Source organism: Copadichromis virginalis, linkage group LG14 (assembly GCF_057382275.1).
Source record: "Copadichromis virginalis isolate Kocher_CV1m ecotype Utaka linkage group LG14, C_Virginalis_male_GT1.1, whole genome shotgun sequence".
Taxonomy (NCBI): Eukaryota; Metazoa; Chordata; class Actinopteri; order Cichliformes; family Cichlidae; genus Copadichromis; species Copadichromis virginalis.
The window spans coordinates 38,367,905-38,391,131 of NC_140631.1; the positions used below are offsets into that span (position 1 = coordinate 38,367,905).

The 23,227-nt window shown below is 41.2% G+C and overlaps 1 protein-coding gene across 1 annotated transcript; it reads left to right on the forward strand.

The window, feature by feature from the left end:
• Positions 1–507: 507 nt before the first annotated feature.
• sae1 (SUMO1 activating enzyme subunit 1) lies at positions 508–21,712 on the forward strand. The gene is made up of 9 exons (XM_085430829.1): positions 508–730; positions 1,294–1,405; positions 2,390–2,563; positions 10,759–10,904; positions 11,038–11,137; positions 11,643–11,748; positions 17,529–17,673; positions 19,016–19,085; positions 21,410–21,712. Exons 1-9 carry the CDS (start codon positions 639–641, stop codon positions 21,500–21,502), a joined length of 1,038 nt encoding a protein of 345 aa, XP_085286955.1. The 5' UTR covers positions 508–638; the 3' UTR covers positions 21,503–21,712.
• Positions 21,713–23,227: the final 1,515 nt, after the last annotated feature.

Consider the following 23,227-nt stretch of genomic DNA (forward strand, 5'->3'; position numbering starts at 1 on the left):
TATCTTTCGTATAATATTTCGTGTTAGTGAATAAAAAGATTGGTCATTCTACATCCCATTTTCTCCCGTGGCCTCGTACTTGTTAGGGTCATTATAACACAAAGGTTCAATATGTTCTTAAATTCTCGACACTCTGCGGGCAGTCTGATTTTAAGGCAATACCCAGGGAAAAATCTGCCCCAATATCCTGCACAGTTACGTGACAAAGCTGAAACTTACTTAATTACGTACGCTTTCAAGTTTAAAATTTAAGGGCTCAGTGACCAATGCATACGCTAAATCGCAGCACGGCGATATATGTATATGTTTCTATATCTATATTTCTAATACTGAACTCATTAAAAGTTAAAGCGACATATATTTTTATTATTATTATTAAGTGAAATTAATATAAATATAGCATTCTATTTACAACATGTGAAACTACGAATAAGAAAAAATACATATCCTCAAAAAAAAGTTCGTTAGAAAAGGACTTCGTTAAAAAAAAGTCATCTATTGTTTTGTTCTGTCGACGTCATCAGCTAGCGCCTGTTCAGCGGGACCGTCGCGGCATTTGAAACAGCTCCATCTGTAGCTGCACAAAATATTAATTTACCCCGGATTTACCTTCATTGGAACGAATTGAAGTGATCGATATGATCGAGAAGGAGGACCCGGTTATTAGTGAGGAGGAAGCGGCACAGTACGACCGCCAGATCCGACTGTGGGGACTGGATGCCCAGAAGAGGTCAGTTAGCTCGGGAGGCTAATCGGTGCAGCCGGAGCTTTGACTTGCTGTACTAACTCGAGTACATCGTTAAAGAAATCTATCTTTTACAAAAAGCCACGATTAAATTATATAATTTACTAATGAATAATAAATGTGTTATGCGATCTTACTTGAAAATATTGATAATTAGCTGAGTAGGTAATTTCTGTGATTGCTTCATTCAAACAGATGATGTAAATAATATCGGCACAGACTTCTTGTTCAAACTGGAATTATTACATGTGAATTAACTGTTTAAGGATATATTTCAGTTAATGCTCACGTGATATTAAAGCTTCAAAAAGGCTGCTGAATCTCACAAAATCAAGCTTTAGTTTCACTCTCAAACGGCTCAATATGCGTTATTTGTAACAGCTGCTCGTTTTATTCTGTCTGAATGTTTTTTTAAGAATCTCTTTAATGTAGTCAAAATGTTTACAGAACATTTCATATTGATTTTCTTCCAATCAGCACACAATTACTTCTGAAACCACACAGTAAGCAGTACTTAAACTGGTTTTTAAATTCTGTCTGTATTCCAGGTTGCGAGGGTCTCGAGTGCTCCTGGCAGGTTTGGGTGGTCTCGGGGCTGAAGTGGCCAAGAACTTAATCTTAGCTGGCGTTAAAGGACTCACCTTGCTGGACCATGAACAGGTAAGCACTCTTCATCGTTATCCCTGATTAGAGATGTCACATCAAGAGCAGCAGGAATTCTTTTACACATTTTTCAAACAAAACACATTTACTCAAATCCAATAAAACAGTGGAATAGTATGTGAGACCTTTAGATTTGCAGTACTAAAAATGCACACTAGGTGGTTCCAGTAGATGGATCTTTTCAAAGCTATTGATAAAAAGTGCATTTAAGTATTAAAATAACAACAAATGAAAAATGTTTTAAGTACAACAAAAGATGAAATACAGTGCGTCAAAATGCAAACCTTTTTTTGTACAGGTAATCCCCAGATAGAAAAAGAACAGTTGTTTTGGTACTTGTTTCTCCTACTGAAATGTTGCATCCAGAGAAACTGAATTAGTTTTTGACAGAAAGGATGTAAATAACTAATATTCACTTTGAACATTTCCACATCTTGCCATAGAAGATATCTTCTGTTCAGTATTTGTCTGATACCCTCCAACCTCAACCCCACTCTGTGCATTTTTCCAGTTCCAGGCCAATAAGACAAGACTGATCAGGGTTTATTTAAGCAGTTTTTGTTGTTGTTTCTTTCAAAAACATCAAAATTCATATAAAAAAATGTTCCTCTGATAATCTGACGACAGGCTCGTATTATTAAGCGTGTTTGTATCAAATTACATCAAACACCAAATGTGCAATCTGTCAGCGGGAATTCACATTTTGTGGGAAAGTAAAACTGAACATTGTAATTTAGCTGTTCTGTGATGATTTTATAATAAAAGTTGCACACTTCTGTCTTCTTGTTCCTTGTTCTCTGACACTACATGAGGGAAAAGTGGAGTAAAAATATGATAGATAATTTATGATCATAAATATAAATTAACACCTGTCTGTGTGTATTTAGTCTAAAAGGAGATCTGTTATGTGAGCACAACAGCAGTAACAGTTGCAGTAAGAGCCTCATCCAGCTGTGCGCTCCCTGTCGGGGTGTCTTCCAGGTGTCGGAGGAGTCATGCCGAGCTCAGTTCTTGGTTCCAGTCACGGCTCAGGGTCAGAATCGTGCCAAGGCCTCTCTGGAGCGAGCGCAGAACCTCAACCCAATGGTGAAAGTGCACGCTGACCCAGACAGAATCGAAGACAAACCAGACGACTTCTTCCTCCAGTTCGATGCGGTGAGTTTAACATGCTGACTCCTTTCTTCGCTGACTCCCCTCTCGTCACCAGAGGTGCAAGATAAGGAGGTGAGGCAACAGAAATTTAAACCAATGAGACATGCTTACCTCAGAGCTGCTGTTTTAAAGTAAATTCCAGTTAAAAATGACACCTGGTTGTCAGGCCAGCCTCTTGAAGTCTGTTTTTGTCTGTTTGGTCAGAATTCACACCAGTGGCCCATTGGAGGTCACTTTATAGCTCTGACAGCGCTCATCCTCTTCCTCCTCACCTAAAGGAACAGATACCGATCCTGCTTCTTGGTTACGGGCTTTCTACGGTCCTGTGCAGCTCTCTCGGAATAACTGTTTGTCTCCCAGAATGTCCTCCATGTTCTTGAGACTGTGCTGGGAGACACAGCAATAACACAGCAGTAACAATAAGTAATCCTGGAGGAGGTGGCCTACCTGTGCAACCTCTATAGGCGTCCAGTATCGCCTCATGCTACCAGTCTTCACACTGACCCTAACCAAATGCAAAACAGTCAGAAAAGATGAGGAGGGAGAAAATTTCTCCACCTGTAAAACCATTCCTGTTTTGAGGATCGTCTCATTGTTGCCCCTCCAGTGCACCTGCTGTTAATTTCAGTGACCCCGAAACAGCTGAAACTGATTAAAAACCCGCCCTGCTGCTTAACCGACCAGATCGATATCCCAGAAGAAGAACTCTGATTAAAAAATGTCCTGTTACATTTTTCAGCAGTGTGTTGACTGACTGCACCTCACAGGTTGACCACTAGGTGGCGCTATCAGACCATGTGGTGCACTGAAACACCTGCGGTGAGATAATGTCTGCAAGGTGTGGTAATGACATGAGCTTCATTGTCCAGCCAGTGAAAATAGTGACGTTTAGAATTAGATGCTGCACTGATATAATTAATATATAATTATATGCAGATTATAAACACAGCCATGCTGCTGTGTATGTGAGGAGATTAAACCTGAAACTGAACAACTTAAAACCCGAGAGTCTGGAAGGAAGAAGGGCCACATTAACCCCCCCAACCCTAACCCACCTTTCACTAAGACCACACTGACTTAAAGTACCCACCTGTCAAACCACGGTGAGCAGACTTTCCTTGTTTGTGTAGACTTTGCCTGAGGGAATTACCCACACTTCAAACTGTTGCAACATTAAACACGGGGGTAACAGGGGAAGCCCTGAAGCTCTAGGGAAAAGGGCAAACAAGGAATAAAAAGACTAAACTAAGCGAATGGATTTTTTAACAGCGTCGTTCACTCAGTGAGCCGGCAGAAGGATGTCCGGGTCAGCGAGTCGGTCAGTCGGTCTCTTTGCTGATTTGAAAATCAAACTTTCTAATCAAAAAGCAGCACAGGACACGTTATTGCATGATACATAACATAAGATCAGGTGGTGCGTCTCATTCCTGTTTATTTAGTCTGAGTCACCTGTGATGGTTTAATGCCGTTTGGAATGGAGCCCTAAATATTGTCACGCATATTTATTTCAGTTAAAGGAGGAGTTCTTACAGTTGTTTTCTTTTTATTAGCTTTTGATTTCTTGGAGTCTTTATTTTATTTCAGTTCAGTGTTTTCATTTAGAGTGTCGGAGCGGTGACGCAGCGGTGCAGCATGGAGGTTGTGGGTTTGAATCCGGCAGCTGGCTGGCTCGGGCACTTCTGTGTGGAGTTTGCATGTTCTTCCTTTGCCTGTGTGAGTTTCTCCGGGTCGTCCTGCTTCCTGGTTGTCTTCCTGATTGCTACTTGTCCTGGGTGCCTTTCACCCTACGCTAGGTGGGCTCTGGCGCGCACGCCATTACCAGGAGATCATGAAAACTGGTTCCAGATCAAGACCTAGTTGAATTTTCTGACTGCATCACCAGGATCAGGAGATACTTTTAACAAAGGAGTAATAATAATTACCTTTTTCATAGTGTAGGAGCTCAGGATTAAGATATTACATTTCTGTTTTCCTTGTAATAGAAATTTACTTCCCTCTTTGAGTTCATCGTGTAAAATATGATGTAGTGAGTAGCTGGTGCTAAATACTGTGACAGTATTTTTGTGTTGTTGTCAGGAAAAACAAATGAATTATTGCATTTTACATTCGGTTTCATTGCTTAGGCGCGATCTAAGTTTTGTCAGCTGACGGCGAGAATTCATTTGAACACTATCAGAAGAATAACAGATTTTTTCCCCTCCCGTTGAGCCAGAATCGTCGGCAGTCTTCCTCCCTCCGGGGGTGCTAAATGAGTGTCAGGAGGAGGGAAAGTAGTACAGGAGGAAGACGAGGGTGGGAGCAGTAAGACAAAAAAGAGTGAGGACAGGTTGAGAAGGATGTTAGTAGGACAGATGGAGGGAGGACGAAACTTTTAAAGAAGAGAAGGTGAAACAAAAAATAGAAAGAAATGATTAAAAAAAGGTGGAAAACAGAAGGGGGTCTCTGCTGCTTTTATCTGCTTCCACTGATGTATCTGTGTGTGGCTCAGCGGGAAGATGGAGGGTGATTAAAGCGGAGCAGTTGGAGTGTGGTCGCAGTTTTCATCTGAGAAGCCCAATTACTGAGGGATGAATACAATAGAAAAGCACACAGTGTCCATCTGTGTGCCTGCAGAGAGCTGCCGACAGTGTTTACAATTCAGACTCTTTGGTTTCAAGTAGGAAAGAAAAGGAAAAATCGCACGTCATAACTAACACACACGCTGATAAATCTGAAATGTATCCTTTACCCTTTTTTTTATTTATGTATTGCTAAAAAAATATAATTATCTGCATTTTTTTCCTTTAAAGACAATAAATCTGTGCTGCTAATTTTACAGGGTTTTCCTGTTATATCTGACAGTTTGATCAATAAAATGCAGCGTTGTGCACGAGTAAATAAAACTCACAATTAACAAAATGGTTAAAAGATAGATGCTGGTCATTTCCCTCGGCTCGGTTTGGGGCAGGCACCAAAATTCACCAGAGTTTCTTGTTTAAAAAAACCTCCTCAAACATCGACCTTTGAAATGTAATCCAAGGTTTTTCAAGCGTGCAAGAGGTGTTTCCTCTCCCAGTGGCCCAAACTCTTCAGTGTTCAGCCGAACTGAAACATCTGGCTACAGCGAGCCTCTCGTGGTTATTTCTGATGCTGCTCTTATATATAAAACATTTCTACAAAAAAGATTTCAGCCTTGCCTCAAAGGAGAATCTGTAACTATTTTATTTTTATTTAAGTGGACTTAAATGTACGTGAAATGGTATTTGATTAATGTAAAGGTAAAACACTGGCTTAGACTCACTGCCTAATCTGTATGCCGACGAATCATGCTTCATTTCCCAAAGGCCAATTATGAGGCAGAACAAACCCAGTCGTGTTCTCAGAAGTTCTTATTTTTACCTCCCTGTTATTATTCCACAAAGACGCTTTTAACAGCTATGTGTTTGGTCCTGCATGCGTCTCTGCTCGTAACTTCATTTTTCTACATTTTCTGTATTTGGATGTGAACAAAGGTCCTCTGTTATAGGGCTGAACGATTGGACGGTCTAGCCTTCTGATTAGCGTCACCGCTGTCTCGGTGGAGTTTAATAAACTCGGCCGTCTGCTTCTTGCTATCTAAAATATAACCAGACACTGGCGTAAATTCTCGACTGTCTCATACTTCTGTTTAATAAGTTTTCTGTTTGACGTTTAGTCAGCTGTGTGAAAACCAAGGAGGAACCCACCCGGGGGATTAATAAAGTTTTATTTTATCTAATCTAATAACTTTAATCTCAACCAAACCGATTTACTCACGAACAAACAAAACACTGAAAAAAGCCCAACAATAACATTTTTAGGTTGTCTAAGTGACTTATATATTACGTTTAACCCGAGCAGCGAAACTCCGCGGTGATCTGAAAATGATGTGCCGGGAGTTGTGCCGTTCTCGGCCGCATCAGTAACCCTCGAGCTCCCGGCTAGCTGTCGAGCTGGTGGGTAGCAGACGCCTCTGAAAACGTCGAAGCACTTTTGCAAATATGGGATATCTTGATAAACCGAGCAGATATTTGATGTTTACACAACTACTTTCTCGCCTGAAAATATGTTAAGTTTATTTTGTGACCCAGAAAGATTAGTATGAGTAATTTTAAAACTTAGTAGCGGCCGCCATTGTTGGAAACTGGAGTTTGGCTGGGCCGCGCTATGAATTCTGGGATATGGTAGTAATTTGGACAGCCTTCGGCGCGTCGCTGTGACGTAATCGGTCTACAAATGCGGCCTCAGGAGGATGCAGCCCATGAATTTGGACATGTCCAGAGTATAATCGCAGCCTTTGCGGTTAGAAAATTGCACTTGATCATGTCGCGATATTATCGCAAATGCGATATATCGTTCAGCCCTACTCTGTTACAGTGAAAACACAGGCGCACATTAAAATACCCGTGGTTATCTAATATGAAAAACATAAACGTCTTCTTTGGACACTGGTTTGGCTGCATGCAGCTTGTTTGTGAGCAGTAAGAGGTCGTGCATTTGCTGAGACCTGGAAACCACCAGCTATCGTTGGTGTTTGATTTAACTCTTATTTAGCTCCTCAGAGTTTATCTGCCATTTATCCTGAAAGGGAAATCCAGGCTAGTGTGGGGCGTTTCACTTTGTAAAAGCACTCTGACCTGTGCAACAGTGCATACTGTGAAATGTATAACTGCTATCATTATGCCTCAGTTAAACACTGAAAAGTAATTAATGCTGGAAGTATTCAAAAACGCTTTATGTTTCCATACAATGGCTCACCAGAGCGTGTGTGTGTTTGATTTTGTTTGTCTATGGCGCGACCCCCAGGGGGCGCTTTAGTCTCGTTTTTTCTCGGGTTTATTGAAATTGTTTTCGTGAACCATTTTTTGCAGTTTGAAGCTGAAGTTTTTGCATATTTTCTGACTATGTTCGTTTAGAGAGTAAAGTTTATTTTCACCTCCGTTTTTTGACACAACACTACGCCGAATGTCTAGAAGACTAACATGCCAGGTTACTCATACGAAGATTCCCATTATGAAAGCAGTTTGTGCAGCTGCTCGCGCCTGTTGTTGCTCTTTCTATTAGAGGTGAAATGGGGACGTTTCGTTTTAATTGCTGTGTTGTGTTTTCAGCTATCGGCCGTCTTGCAGATAATGTGTTGTACTGTACAGCTTGTCATAGTGTGGGTGTGTAAATGATAACAATTATTTATCTCGAGACTCCTCAAATCTCCAGAGAGTGTTTTAAAAACACTGGTCCTGTAGCCCCGGCCTGCCCGGTGCGATGAGGGGGTGTCGGCAGCCGTCTTATCTGTGGGTTTAGGGTGTTTTGGGTGTTCTGGACTGGGTCAGTTGGATAAGGTAGACCCTGCCCACCGGTCAGTTGTTTACAGTCATACATGAGCCCACTCTGGTTATATCATAGCCCACTGCGTCTCTCGCCACACAGAGATGTTGGTGTTTTTTCTACAACTTCAGCAACTTCATATCATCATCGCTCCAGGAAGTTTGGCTTTGGTGCTTCAAACACAGAAAGACATTTTAATACATGACTAACACTGTAAAAAGGTGGTGTTTTTGTTTTTTGAGCCACCCAAACCGAAACCTAAAACTGAAAATATTTTTTATGATGATTCCACTGGGTCTAAAATAATAATTCTGCTTTTGCTTCTGGTTTCACAAGGGACACCAACTCAAGTGTTGTGGGTGGAAATCATTTGTTTAACCCTTTCACCCACCACAACCTACACTTCCTCTGCTGCAAGAGACTCAAATAATGAGGTGCCTAAAACATAAAATCCAGTTAACCATAAAAAAATTAATGACTAAATAAATAAAAAATACGCCAAACAAACAACCAGGGCTTGAGTTACATGTAGTGTTTTATATTCATTCAGTATTATAGGTGGTGCTGGTTATTTTAGATTACTATGAAGTGCAGGTAAGTGCCTGCTTTAGTATTTTTTTTCCCTAAGGATGCCTCTGTGGTGTCGCATCAACGTGATTGGTCAGTTCAGCGATGATCCCGTAGCAACACCAACACAAAGACATCAAAAACACCATCAGTCAGCCTGGCTTTAATATAGTACACTGTGTCACTTTAATGACTTTAATCTCGTTTCACTCGGTGGTAAACTGCTGCAGTAGGTGTGTCTCGAGTGTTTTGGCAGCTCACCAGCTGCTGTTCAGCATCTCTGTTGTTCCAGGAATGAACATGCAGTGAAAGTTTCAGGTGTTTTTTGCTTTTTTTTGTTTTTTAAAGGGGGATTACAGGTGATTTTTAAGTAAAATAACTTCTTTTGGGACCAAATGTTTCTAAGCAGTTGGGTCTTTCCACGCGAAACCCGTAAATCTGAGAAATGTCCTCAGAATCAGCTGATTTTATTTTATTTATTTATTGTATAACAGCTTCATCATTTAAATTTTACCTTCACACAATGAAAATTGCGAGAGTTGTAAGCCCTTGCAGTGCATACGGTTGGGTCAGAATTTAGTTTCTTAATTAACTTTAACTTGCTCCAAGTGTCACAATCTAATTACTGTAAGATTTTATCTATAACTACAGTAATTTAATGTCTGACATAGAGATGAAGTTGTGTGGACGAAAATAAGATGACTTATGACAAAAATTTCCACGCACCCCTGTGTTCTTCAAGAGCCTGAACCTCAGAAAGTATTTATAGTATGGAGGTCAGATTTGACACAAATTCATTAAATATAGTACACAAAGAGTCTTTTAATTCTGGGATTAATAGATGTTTTTCATAGAATGTTTATATCAATGGGAAATCCAGCGTATTTCTTTTGAAGCCCGGTGTAGAAAGGAATAAGCAGCTGACGTGGTGTCATGTTTTTTCCAGAGCAGCTTACTGGGGCATAGGTCTGAATTTATGGTGTGCAAGTTGCACCCGTTAAGGAAAGAAGTGCACAAAACACAAAAACAGCCAAACAGGATGCAAAAGAGGGTAGAAGTTCATGCTGAATATAAAGTAACTTTAAGAATTTTCCTTTATTCTGCTCAGCCTGTGTGTCTCATTTTAATAAAACAAAAATGTTTTCTTTAATCTCTCATAAATATTCACGTTTGTTTAAAGGTATACCGTCACAGAGGAGGTTTTCTAGGACGGAATAAAAATAATTAACAGTGCAAAGACAAAACTCCCAACGACTGTGGAGTGGGAGTTAAAGTCGTATGTTTCAACTAGTGCAAAAAAAGTGTAGAGATTTTAGAGTAAATGTCAAGTTTTCAATAAAATGTAACAGTAACCATGATCATACGACTTGAAAGTTGTTTGTGTCTCCGTCTGAGAGCGTTACGAAACTGCTCGGTCTGCCCTGAAGAAAAACTGCTTTGTTATCTGTAACTGGAAAGATTTGCTCGTTAGCCTTCAGGTTCTGATGATTGAGATCAAGATAAGACTGGGAAAACGAGAATTTTTTGAGTGGGAGAAAAGACTTGATATTAGTAGAACGGGATTTAAAAAAATAATAATAATAAAAGGTCACATGAAAAGGAGTCTACACTTTCAACCTCATGTTTGCAAACTGTAGGATTTGTATTAAAGGGGACCTATCATGCTCATTTCCACCGCAGTGTGTTTACTAAAGTATCTTTGCATGACTCAAAGATCATAATAATCCTAATCCTTATCTCATACTGGTGCAGCCTCCAGTTCGTCCTCTGTCTGAAACAAGCTGTTCCAACTCCTTCCCCTTTAAACAACCTCTATTCTGATTGGCTGCCCCTCACAAACAGATGGTTTAAATATGCTCGAGATGACCTTATTAGGGATATCTGCACTCAGTGTCATCACACAGAGCCAAGGGTAGAAAAAACTGTCTGAAACAGCATTTAGGTAAACCTTTTTACTCACTGGGATTAATTGTACATATGTTGATCTCATTATGGCTCTCTTGCAGAGCATGTCTTTATCCTGTCTTCCTTCTCTCTCCCAACCAATCACAGCAGATGGCCCCTCCCTGAGCCTGGTTCTGCCGGAGGTTTCTTCCTGTTAAAAGGGAGTTTTTCCTTCCTACTGTCACCAAAGTGCTTGCTCATAGGGGGTCATATGATTAACTTACAATATAAAGCGCCTTGACACGACTGTTGTTGTGATTTGGTGCTGTATAAATACAACTGAATTGAATTAAATTATTTCAATATCTGAATCCCTAACGAGCCTTTAACACTTTGTGTTTGTTTGGGAATTTTTTGTCCCTCAGGTGTGTCTGACAGGCTGCTCCAGAGACCTGATGATACGCGTTGACCAGCTCTGCTCCAAACACAACATCAAAGTGTTCTGTGGAGATGTCTACGGTTACTACGGTTACATGTTCTGCAACCTGGGACAGGCACACAACTATGTCGAGTAAGTGCGATGGGGGCAGGTTCTATTCCCAGTTGTTGAGAATAAAGCTGGTCGTTTTGTGTATTGTAACATAGCCTCAGACATATTAAGAAACCTTCATTTTTACTTTCTTCTTCTTGTTTCTTCTTTAAAGGGAGAAACCCAAAGTAGTAAAACCCAGCGGTGAGTCCAACGACGGCCCGAAGGCAAAGAAAGCCAAAGTCGACCCCAACGAGACCACCATGGTGAAAAAAGTACGTGCACAATTATCAGCTTTCACCGTATCACAGGTTTATTCGTCTTAACTGTGTAGACTGAAAGAACTGACATAAACAAAGATGTTTTTTAACTTAAACAAGGAGATGTATTAGCAATCTTGCCTTTAGTTAAGAGAAGGAATATTGAATATAACAGCACTTACCCTCATTTTTAGTTCTTTCTTTCTCAAAGGCTCAAACTAAAATCGATCTTTCTTTTGTATTCTCTTTCTAATTTATGTTTTTAAAAAGGGCTTATATGATATCACATTAGCAATAACAGTATCAGACACATTCATTACTTGTTTTTTGAGGAATTAAACTTGAAACTGGAAAAAAACATAGAAAAAGAACATTATCGATGTTAAATGTTTAAAATTAGCGTTCTATTAAATAGGAGGTTGTCATCATATAAATTGCTTTATATTTGTCCTAAAAACAAGGAACGAACAAATCAGTTCAAAACCTATTCACTCCATATTGATCTTCTCCAACCAATCAGACGGCCAGTTTTTGCACTCTGAAGGAGGCTCTGGCGGTCGACTGGACAAGCGAGAAGGCCAAAGCCGGTCTCAAGCGAACACCAGTGGACTACTTCCTGCTCCAAGGTACATAAAGTCATTTTTTGTTTCCAAATGTGGGATGATTGAGTTTTTAAATGTAAAAATAAACTTTCCAGCATCATTTTTAGAAAATCTGTTGTAGTAACAGCTGATCATTTTTCAGTTTGTGAATTAAGTGAAATTATAATCAGAATATCAACATGTTACAGAAAATTATAACGATTTTTTCGAAGTCTGTTTAACAGTTTCTGGCATGTACTACTTTTAAACTTTGTCTTTAAAAATGACCATTTGAATTCTGTATAATTATTTCTCATGTGTATGAACACTTTTCTCTAAAGCTTTAGCCTTTAAAGATTTTGTGAAGAAGTTGCAAAGGTTTTTTACATTTAATTTAATTTTAATTCACCTTTAGGTGATGTTGTTTCATTAGCACGTACATGTGAATTGCATAAAAGAGCTGAATATTTGTTGCATTTCTGTGGCAGGCAAGATTTCCCATGCATCGATTTGGGCAAATAACATAAAGAATCCTGAAGGGTTTAAATAAGTATAGAAAATGGAAACTGAAAAAGCGTAGGGTCCTGCAGCTAGACTGAAACACATACCATGAACATGCAAAAATCACTGTTCCAGTTTAGCTGATGAAATATCACCGCACATGCGTGGAAGGTCATGTCCGTAAAGCGTGGGAAATGTCATCTAAATATAAACGCCAGTGGGATTTGAGCAAGATTGTCTTCTAGATAAAACACAGTAGCTTTAGATTTTGTCAAATATATTCGGTAACTGTTGGAAAATAAAGAGTATTCTTAAAACACAGCGATGGTATCCTGCTCCAAATGATATATTGGAATCGTTTCTGTTAAATGCTCCGTAACCGTGGCCCCAAATTTTGATCCATGAGATAAATTTACCTTCCTGTTTTTCAGGTTATTTATGTGTGTCTGATGACCTTCTCCACAGAGTTGTTATTGTCCCTCCTGTCACCTGGCCCTGCACCATTCCCACACTCTGCACGCTAGTTTCCATCACAAGCTGTCCATGGCCAGTCATGTGCACTGAGCGTAGAACAGAGAGCGGCCCGACACCTACACCGCACGACAACAAGCATATCAGAACAGGAAATACAAAGACAACTATTAAAGGTGTTAACTCAGAAAACACTTGTGTGCATAAATACGCTAAACCACAGTTTATGGGAAATTTCACTGGTTGAATTGATCACAAATATTAACCACAATGCGCTACGTTCAAAACGTTTCGTAGAATTTCCCCATGGGGCTGCGTCGATAAGGGCATGCAGCGTAAAAATCTGCCAAATCAAATATGCTGAGCTACCTGCTGTGGAGATCCCCTGTGAATAAGGGAGCTGCTGAGAGTTACAGAGTTTGCAGTTACCCTCTATTATCAGCATTTTATTTGTATTCATTTTATTTTTTGCAATAGTCAGTTAACATTGTTGACTAATGCTTTCATAGACTAGACTAAATAAAATTAATAAAACTGGTATTTTATTAATAAGCTTTTAAATACTGACCTGGAATGATTTCAGAGTTTAAACATCTAAGTGTGTTTTAATCAAAGACGTTTTTAAGTGGAACACACACATAATGCTTTCATATTCAAGCTGTAGAACAGTTTTACTCAAAGCACAAACCTATTGTTAACCCCTCTCATTACATCAGTTTCATTTTGATGGAATTGACATGAGGTCAGTCTCCTTCTGACCTCATGTTCCTTTAGGGAGGGGGTGGTGAGGTGGGTGAAGGGGGAGGGGCGTTCTCAAACCAGGCAAAGAGCTCCTCTGGAGTTTGAGGTTACTGTCGGGGGTTGGGGGGCTCTGGCCTTTGTAATTGTCAAATCATCAGTCCTCATCCGTGCATACCTTTGTCCAGTAGCCCACCCTACATCGATATATCCTGGTACCTCAAAACCTGACGCAGACTTTAAGTTGGATGATACCTGAGCTGCTTCAGTTATGTATATCTTGCTCATGTTCTGAGGTAGACTTTAGCACTGGATCTCAGCTTGGGGATCTTTACTGGATGCATAGCCTGGCTGGGATTTGAGCTCATGATCTATTGTTTCAAAGATCATAATCTCTAATTTGATCATCTCAGGCACACAGTTCTGACTGTGAGTGCAAAAGCTCCACCCACTTGTGTTTGGCAGCCAATCAGAAGAAAGTTGACTTAAAAACGGAGGGGCTAAAGGGGCTCGTTTCAGACAGTGCAGCTCCTCAACGCATCCTCTAAGCCAGTGGTGTCCAAACCCAGGCCTCGAGAGCCGGTGTCCTGCAGGTTTTCGATGTGTCCATCACAGCTGATTTAAATGGCTAAATGACCTTCTCATCATATCTTGCAGCTATCCAGAGGCCTGTTAATGAACTAATCATTTGATTCAGGTGTGTAGACCCAGGGTGAGATCTACGACCTGCAGGACACCGGCCCTCGAGGCCTGGAGTTGGCCAAGCCGGCACTAAGGATTGGTATAAGATAACTATTTTGACCAGTGAATCATGCAAAGCTACTCTGTTAGAGCCCAAAAATAAGGTTCTGAAAAAGAGCATTAGAGATTCCCTTTAAGACTGTTTCACACCCACTCACAGCAGCCACATGCAGTCATGTGACAGTGGCTGTCTGCTTTATTTGCTTACTAAACGGTCAACCTGCTCCTCAGTTTCTCATCTCGTTCCGGTGGATTTTGCATTGAGGCAGTCTTGTCTGGTTAATTTTAGTTTTTGCCAGCTGTCATGGCCTTTAGTCTAATAACACCCCATCTGAAACCCACCTACCCGCTGCAGCCTCGCCCTGTCTTCAGTCTGCTGAGTTTCAGGCTAATTTCTGAGTGGAAACACCACCTAGTTGTTGTTTTTTTGTTTTGTGAAGGCGAGATGGGAGGCAGTGTTATTATTCGTCTGCTGTTGCTATAATTGGAAGTTGTGGTGGTTGTTTGGTACCACCAATGAGGAAGTGGCTCTTCCTCTGTTATAACTGCTTCCTGTCTCACTAGGAAGGAACAGTCGAGAGATGTGAACCGTGTGTAGGGTGTATGCCTTTGTCTTTGCTTTTATGATCTCTTTAATTCCTCTTTTTATTTAAGATGTAGTCAGAGGGAAAAAAATGACCAGCAGAAGATAAGATGACACTTGAACACAAGCGTTTCCTCCTTTTTTTAAAAAAAAAAAACTTTTATCTGAAACTAAGGCTTTAATTACTATTAAAATCAGCCTCACAGAGATTTCTGAATTGTTTTTCTTTCCTAAAATTATCATTTAAATATCAGCCCCATGCATCCAAGAACTGGGAGAAGCGTAAATTCAAATAAAATTGGCCATTCAGCCAAGGTTTTTGCAACATGGCTGAAACTTGTGTGTGAGGCATTTTGTATTTTGTGCAGAAAGTATTTCAGACTTCAAAGGATGCGATTTTGAATTCAAGCTCCAGTGTAAGCTGTTTCATTAAGTTAGCTCAGTGGTTCTCAAATAGAGACTGTGCCGTGGAATTTTGTGACAGCGGTGCATCATGAATGCACAACATAACAGCACAAAGGGTATCAGTACTTTATATGGACTCATACAAAGTACTCTAACGCAATCCTTTAAAAAGCTCCTGTCATCAAGAACTCGTCGGTTTGCACAACTGTCGACTGCGTGACACATCAAAGGCCCCAACTGACAGCGGGGAGGTTAATAACGGGAAAAGGCATTGCTTTCTTGTGATGAGCAAACTAAAGACAACAGAAAATGTGTCATAAATTCTACATTTCTTATGATTTCAGCTGAAGCAAGGATGTCAGTAGCGCTCCACCCAAGTATGTTGTCTGTTGGATCGTTAGCTAATGCAAAACAATGCGTCAATCAAGGTAAAGAGGCACGTGGAAACCAAATGTCCCTTATAAGAGATTTCACAGGAGGCAAAGTATATATTAGTGGTGTGGGTGCAAAAGATAAATAAATAAATATGAGTACTTTTCCTTCTGCAGAGTGCTGTTTGACTTAGCACCATTAGAAAACCACCGTCCATCCACACTTGACAGATAATCACTCCAGTGTGTCCTCCATGTGTAGTAAGATATGCCTCGAACACCTTAGGTGCCCAGGAGACATCCCCAGAACCACCTCAGCTAGCTCTCTTTAATGTGATCTCCTCATCACCCTATCTGTTAGGGAGAGGCCCGAACCAATCAGAAAGCTCGTTTCCGTGGTCCCTGTCTTCGGTCACTACCCAGAGCTCGTGGTCAGGAAAGTAACGTAGACTGCCGACCAATCAGCAGCTTTGCTTTTACACTCAGCTCTGTTTTCACCACAACATCCTCATCACTGCTGACGCTGCCCAAATCCACCTGTCGGAATCCCGCTCCCCTCACTCGTGAAGTCCTCCACTCAGGGCAGCAACTCATCCCTGCGAGCACTTCAGCCTTTCCCTGCTGAGAAACCGTCTGAGGGCATTAGAATACCTACATGGATGTTACGTTCAAACCTCACCAGTTTTTGTGTTAGAGGTCCTGATGATGGAGAGATTTCTGGAGTTTCATGTGAACTAAACTGATGTGCTCTGTTTGTGGTTTGTTTGTTAAAACAGTCTCATTTATTTGTTTTAGTCAATTTCAGAGTGGAAATGTTATTTTTCACTTTCACTTTCTGCAAAAGTAAAAACCAATGAATAAAAGAAGAGCTTGCTGGATGATGTCGAGGCTGTTTTACGTAGATAATGCCACCGATATGTTGTTTTAATGTGTTTGGTGTGCCGTGGACACAAACAGGTTTAGTTGTAGGTGCTAATATGGAGATAACACACATTTTTCGTGTCTTAAATCTGAGGTGTACATGTAATAAAGGAAAGATTTAGTTGTGCTAATAAATATCCACCTGCCTACCTCTGCAAGATGAACATGATTCTCACTCTGTCCATTGTTTTTGATCTGAATGTGCAGGATTTGGCATTAAGGACCATCTCGAGCATTTCCCCTCCACTCTAATCTGCGATGGTATCACCGCTGCCTGTGTATGTTCAGAGATGGTATCTTTGTTCCATCCATGTTCACATTATTATATCGTGTTATGAAATTCAGTTTGATTTCCTTCCCGAGCGTGATGCCATTTGTACCAGCCTGTAACTTTCTACTAACAAAGTTTCACTGATAAAGGGCAGAGCCGAGGTGTGAGAATGATTCATCGCTGCTACATGTGAGCATGTACTGTGTGTGCGGTGTGCCACGCTGGTGGAAATGGCCGTGGGAGGACTTGACTTCCTCATGTGGTTTTGAGTTAATGGACGAACAGGAAATACGGGGGCGAGGTGTTGATGTGTGCATCTGTGTGGTGCAGCTGGAGAAGTCGGTTGTTGTTTGAAATATTGCACATGACCAAATAGTTTGTTCTTTTGATTTTTAATTTCTCAATCGGTCCTAAAGCCGACACAGGAAAGGTTTGGGGTTTTTTTTTTCTTCATCTTTCTCGCTCTGAGAGGCAGACTTAATACTTCCTCTGTGATCCTGTGCAGGTGGATGTGTGTTGCACGCAGGAGTCTGTGACTGCGCGCTCTTAATTTGATGTGGGGGAAACGTGGGCCTAATCGGATGAAATGGTTGATGGTGCAACCACATACTGATGTTATCCTGGTTCAAAGGGAGCAGCAGGGGAGATGTTGTCTTTCCATAAGATGATAATTCACTGTGGAAGTCACTTAAAAGCGTGATGTAATTATAAATGGCAATAGTGCAATAGATTATGTGGAAAATATTGCCTTAGTTAAATGGTTCAAACTTCTTTCCTGCGTCTCAACTGTCATTTCTTTCCTCCCGTCTGCTGCTCTCCACAGTTCTGCTGAAGTTTCGTACAGACAAAGGCCGTGACCCCGACCCGCAGTCCTTTCCAGAAGACAGTCAACTCTTGAGGCAAATCCGTGACGACGTCCTCGAGTCCCTGTCATTGAACAGCGACCTCCTGAATGACGACTTCATCAGGTGACTTTAAATAAGTCGATTCAGAATAGATCATCTGCTCTTTCAAACACAAACACACCAAACTTCCCCTGATAGACATTATTTTATATAATCAAGATGAATGTACTTTTTTTAGAAGGTCGAAGCCACCTTCCTCACTTTGACCCTCTTGTCGGCCATAATGCCTCTCCATGCATCTCTTCTGTGACCTTAAGGAAAGTTAAATCTCTAAACAGGACCATAACTGTGCATGCAGCCTTTATTCCTTTATTCCTTTACAGTAGTGTGTGATCTCTGCAGAGATCAGAGAATTAGAGGCACTAGTTGCAGTTTAATGTTAGCATAAACAGCGATCCACCACAACATAAAATCTCTGAATAACATTGAAGGTGTTTGCTTTTCCATATTTCCTGTCACATATTTACTGCCACATGGGCGGATGTTCATATTAAAGATGATCAAAATTTCAAATAATGAGCTCGCTGTATGTAGAATACCTGTGAAATCCTTTTTGTCTGCTATAAAAAATGCTTTTCAGAAGCCACCAAGGCCCAGTGTTCATGAGAAGCTAGTCTAGTAGTTCAAGGATAAAATTACTGAGCTGGAAATCACAATAAGAAGTTCACGTTACTGATCCCAGAAAAAAGTCTGAATTGTTAGCCAAGCTTTCAAAGTCTTTAGACTCCAACCCAGACAATCCCAGACAGCATACATGTACACACACAGCAGTATAGATGTGGTTTTAATGTCAGGGCTTGTGGATGGCTTGCATGGCTGTTATCAGCTGTTCTAACAGGAAAATTCAACTTTAAAAAACGTGGCACACACGGGCACGAGGGCCGATGAAGACTCAGCAGCTGGCTCTGATTAAAGGCCGACTGTTAGCTGCTCTCAGTCTGCAGATGAGTTTCCTGGCTGTAATTTCACCTTCACTGCTTTTGATTTTCGACACGGTGGGTTGCCAGTTTTTGGCTTATAAACACAAGCTCATTAATCCACTACTACATCCTCACATCCACCCTGATGGCAGGAAGAAGCACATTAATGTTAGCTTTTCTCAAAGTCTCTCTAATCAATTTCTCACCAGTGTTTTGAGACAAAATAACATCACCTGGGGGAGGGGGCGATGGCAAACCGATTTACCCAAACACACATGCTTCTAGTGTGAGTGAAAAGACGTTTATTTAGTTCACATCAGCCATAGCAAGACAAATAAATCAGCTGGCAGATGAGACTATGGAACATTTTTTTTTTCTTTGTTTTGTGGCTCTTGTGCTCTTTTTTTAGTTACTTAGTTAGTCACTTCCTTAGCGTTACACTTTCTATTTAGTGGTTAATGTTTCCTTGCACTGTTTATCCTCAGCTACTGCTTCTCTGAGATGTCTCCAGTGTGTGCAGTCGTGGGAGGAGTTCTGGGACAGGAAGTTGTTAAGGTGAGGATGTAAACATGAAGATTTTTGGGGCAGTGTGCAAATTGCACACAGAATTGTATGAATCTTGCAGCTTCAGGAAACGTTGTGAAAGGGCTGATGTCATCCCCTCTGAAGCGTCTAACGGTATTCAGTCGGTGACTTTGTGATGAAGACGGCAGGTCTGGTGTGTCAGCTGACATGTGGCCACTCGGCTGGTCGCTGGGTTGGATCCAGAGAAGCGGCGGCGGCTCTGCTCGGTGCAGAAGCGATTTTCGCTGTGACCACAGTGCAGCTCGGTGTGACGCTCTGGCAGCAGCCGTTTAAATGGAGAGATGATTTGTACTGTTCTCAAGCTGAAGCCGTAATGACCCCATTCATAAAAGAGCCTAATGAAAGCTGTTAGTGGGAAGAAAAGCGACTGAACGGTGACACCAACACCTTTCCTACATGCTGTAATCTCAGGGTAACAATCAAGCTTGTTCTGTTGTTTTAATTCCCTCAGGCTAATCAGTTTATTAAAAATAACAAAAGCTCCTTGAAATTGTGCCAAAATCTATGCAGCGAAATATCTTACAGAGCAATCACTCTTTTCTTTGTTTCTACATGAATCAGTTTGCTGATAATCAACAATACTTAAATTCAGCTGATCTCCTCTTCAACCCCTCCTCCTTGGGCAGCACAGCCTCCATGTTTAGATCCCTCTGTGGAAGTCTTGTTCTGTGAACTCTCAGACTTCACCGTGAACCTCAAACTGCAGCACTGAGGTGCTCTGGCTCCCATCCACAGTCCAAAGACATGCAGTTGGTGAGGTTAGGTTCATAGGTGATTCTAAATTGCCCAGAGCTGGGAATGGTTGTCTGTCTCTCTGTGTTCGCCCTGGGTCAGCCTGGCCACCTGTCCAGGGTGTACCCTGCTTCTCGCCCTATGGCAGCTGGGATAGGATCTAGTCCTCCTGCCCCAGAATTGCATATGTGGAAAAAATTTATGGAATATTGGAAACTGACCTGACTTTCATGTTTCTCTGCTGACATCACCCCGGTCCACCTTGCTCTGTTACCCACTCTCTGACACACACTGATCACTCGAGCTACGCCTTAAGGTCCTGTCCATAAATATAATGAACAGATCTGAGGACAAAGGGCAGCTCAAGGAGTCCAAAACTCACTGAAAATGTGCTTGACTGTGCACCAGATGTTCTCAGTTCTCACTTTGAGTATACAGGGACCCAACAGCTCGTAACAAATTTGGATCAGCTCTCAAACTTCGTACACCACAGCCCACAGGTGTCCCAGGGGTCGCCCAGTTTTCAGCATTCCTGAAGTTCCCAAAGAATGTGTAGATTAGATGGTCAAACTCCCATACTTCCTCCAGAATTTGGAGGGATTATGGGAATAATGTTATAGTCAATGATGCTATAGTGATTTGATGCCTGCATGTTTCTAATATAACATCCAGATCAGAATCAGGAAGCTCTGCTGTCACATCCCGATGGAGACGTTCAGGCTAAAGCTCCTGAACTGTGTCAGTCTCCACTCGTCAGATGCCCTAGTTGCCAGATTTGACTCTCTGTGACTTTGTCCTATTCCCAAACTCAACGCCTGGGAGGAGATCAAACGCAAAAAGCAAATCCGGGGCATGAAGGGAAGGACAGCCGAAAGAGTTGCAGGGCTGCTCAAAGCGACAGTCTTTAAGGGAAGATCAGCTGGATTTAAATTGATATTGTATTTTATTTTTTATAAGTGAAGTCAGGGAGCTTTCTAAGTCTTTAGTGTGATTTTTGCTTACCAGCGACTCTTGTGGTTAAACCCAACAGTCAACATGTTGCCTGTTTGTTTTTTTTTACTTAAAAACATTTCAGATAGGCGCAGTTAAGATTAGAAACCTGTTTTTCTTTCTGGGGTGAGCGCAGGGCGACACAAATGGGCGAGTTCATTTCAGGGTGAGTGTGTTAGACAGGCCGGGGGGGGGAGAGGACAGACAGTTCAGAATCAGGCTGCGTTATATTGGCACAAGGCCAACCTGCTGTCTGGATGATGATGATGATGATGATGAAACCTGCTGCAACAGCCAGACTGATGTCTCTCACAGTGAATCTGACTGATTTCTCTTGTACACAGAAACATTAAGTCCATTTATGAACTGACAGAAGTGTGACAGGCTCTAGTCAAGTTAAACCCCGGCATTGAAACTTGGTTAGCTGCAGTAGAGTATTTCATCCTGCCGACGAAGCACGTGGAGGTTTTATTTCTCGCAGATTCGACGAGAGGCCGAACTTTTGCAAGCAGCCACTGTAGTTCCTCTTTAAATAACATAACATAACATTTTTCTCCCCTCTTTGTCTTCAGGCTCTCTCTCAGAGAGACGCTCCTCACCGCAACTTCTTCTTCTTCGACGGTCGTAAAGGCAACGGCGTGGTGGACTACTTTGGACCAAACTGAACGTGTCAGGCTACGCCGGCTTACAGGCAAACTTCAGTTTGTCCTGTCTGATTATTTATGGCAGCGCTTGTTCTACTCGTTCAGTTTCTTTTCTTTCTTTTTATTTTTTTCACAGTTGGATCCATTTCACCCCAAAATCTGATACACGAACAGCAGGAAGATTTTTTGTTTTTTTACATTTGTTAATAAAACATTGTGTAGTAAAATGTTTCAGCTTCTCGTGTCTGCTTTTTATTAAATCTTCCACCAAACTGTACTGATGATTCTCCTTCCTTTGCTGCTGGGGACATTTTAAAGTCCAGGACTTGAGCTGCAGCGTTGCATCGGCATGAGAGAGAAATCACACGCAGGCTACATTCAGGGCTGATATCAGTGTGGTTTATCTGAAGGGGAGAGACAACCGACAACACCAATAACACATGATGTCTCGCAGAGTGTATGACTGTATTTGGTCATAGCCTCCCATCGCCTGACATGTGACTCATCCAGCCAAACATGGTGGTGTAGTGAGTATGTCACAGCACAGCAAAGAAATAGGAAAGGGCGGTGGCTGCCATTCAAATGAGACGTGACATAAAGTCGCAGCATTTCCTCTCTTATGCCCCAAAACAGGGCAGCAACAACAGCATTAGCACAGACAGGCAGCATCATTACATCAGCCCCTAGGTGTGGTGTTTATGCTGCTGCCCTCATACCTGTGAAACCTGATGCTCAGTGGAAAAAGTGACTTATGTTTTGATCCTGGCTCACCTCGGTGAGTGCTGACTGCTGCATGTCGGTGATCTCTGAAAGCAGTGCAGATTATAACTGATGCAGCACGTTCACCAGATAAGTGCACATCATCATGATACTGTGAACCTTTGCATGCAAATGAGGCTGTCAGACATGGTCTGCGATAAATGACCTTTCTTATTTTAAAGCAAATATAATGTGAAGTCTTGTTTAAATCATAAAGAGTGAAAGTTACCTCAGGCTCGTCCTCGTTTTGGTTGCCTTTTTCCTTTGGTAACACTTTCTAATACAGCCTCTGACTAAAGGCCATAATTCCTCAGTAATTAAAAAGAATTCCAGTGTATTTTATTTGAAATTGCATACAAATACCTAAAGGTAGGTACATTAGAACAAGGGAATAACAAGTCAGGTTTTTACAGAAAACAAACAAATAACTATATCTTAAATATTAGTACTGCCTAATTTCCTGGTAATTTAGCAGGAAAAACAAACAATATTTTCTCATCTTGCAGTACGCTGTAAAGTACTTTTTGAGACGTGGGTTGTGTTATGGAGTGGCTTCCCCTTGTCTAACCTCAACTAAATAATAGAAAATCTATTGTGTAAAAAAATAAAGGTTTAAAAACAATAAAAGGGTAATTCACTCAATATGGCCTGCACCCCAAAAAGCATAGCACACTTATGATGTAAGATTGGAAAGTGTTTTTCTGCAAAACACTACTTAAAATTATTTACAGTATCATTTGTGTCTCCTTTCCTGTAAAATACCCAAAATACTCTTTCACACATAAAGACGACATCTGACAACCTCTGTTGTACCCTTAAAGATGAGTTTTGATACCTTATCCTATATCATTGAAGTTGTGGTTTGGTGACTATTAGAATAGTAGAGATCGGCCTCACTAACGTCTGATGTGAACCCAGTCATTTTGTCTATAAGAAGGTCTTAAAGGAAAGCTTCAATGGGTAAAGAGTTAATGTTGTGGCTCAACA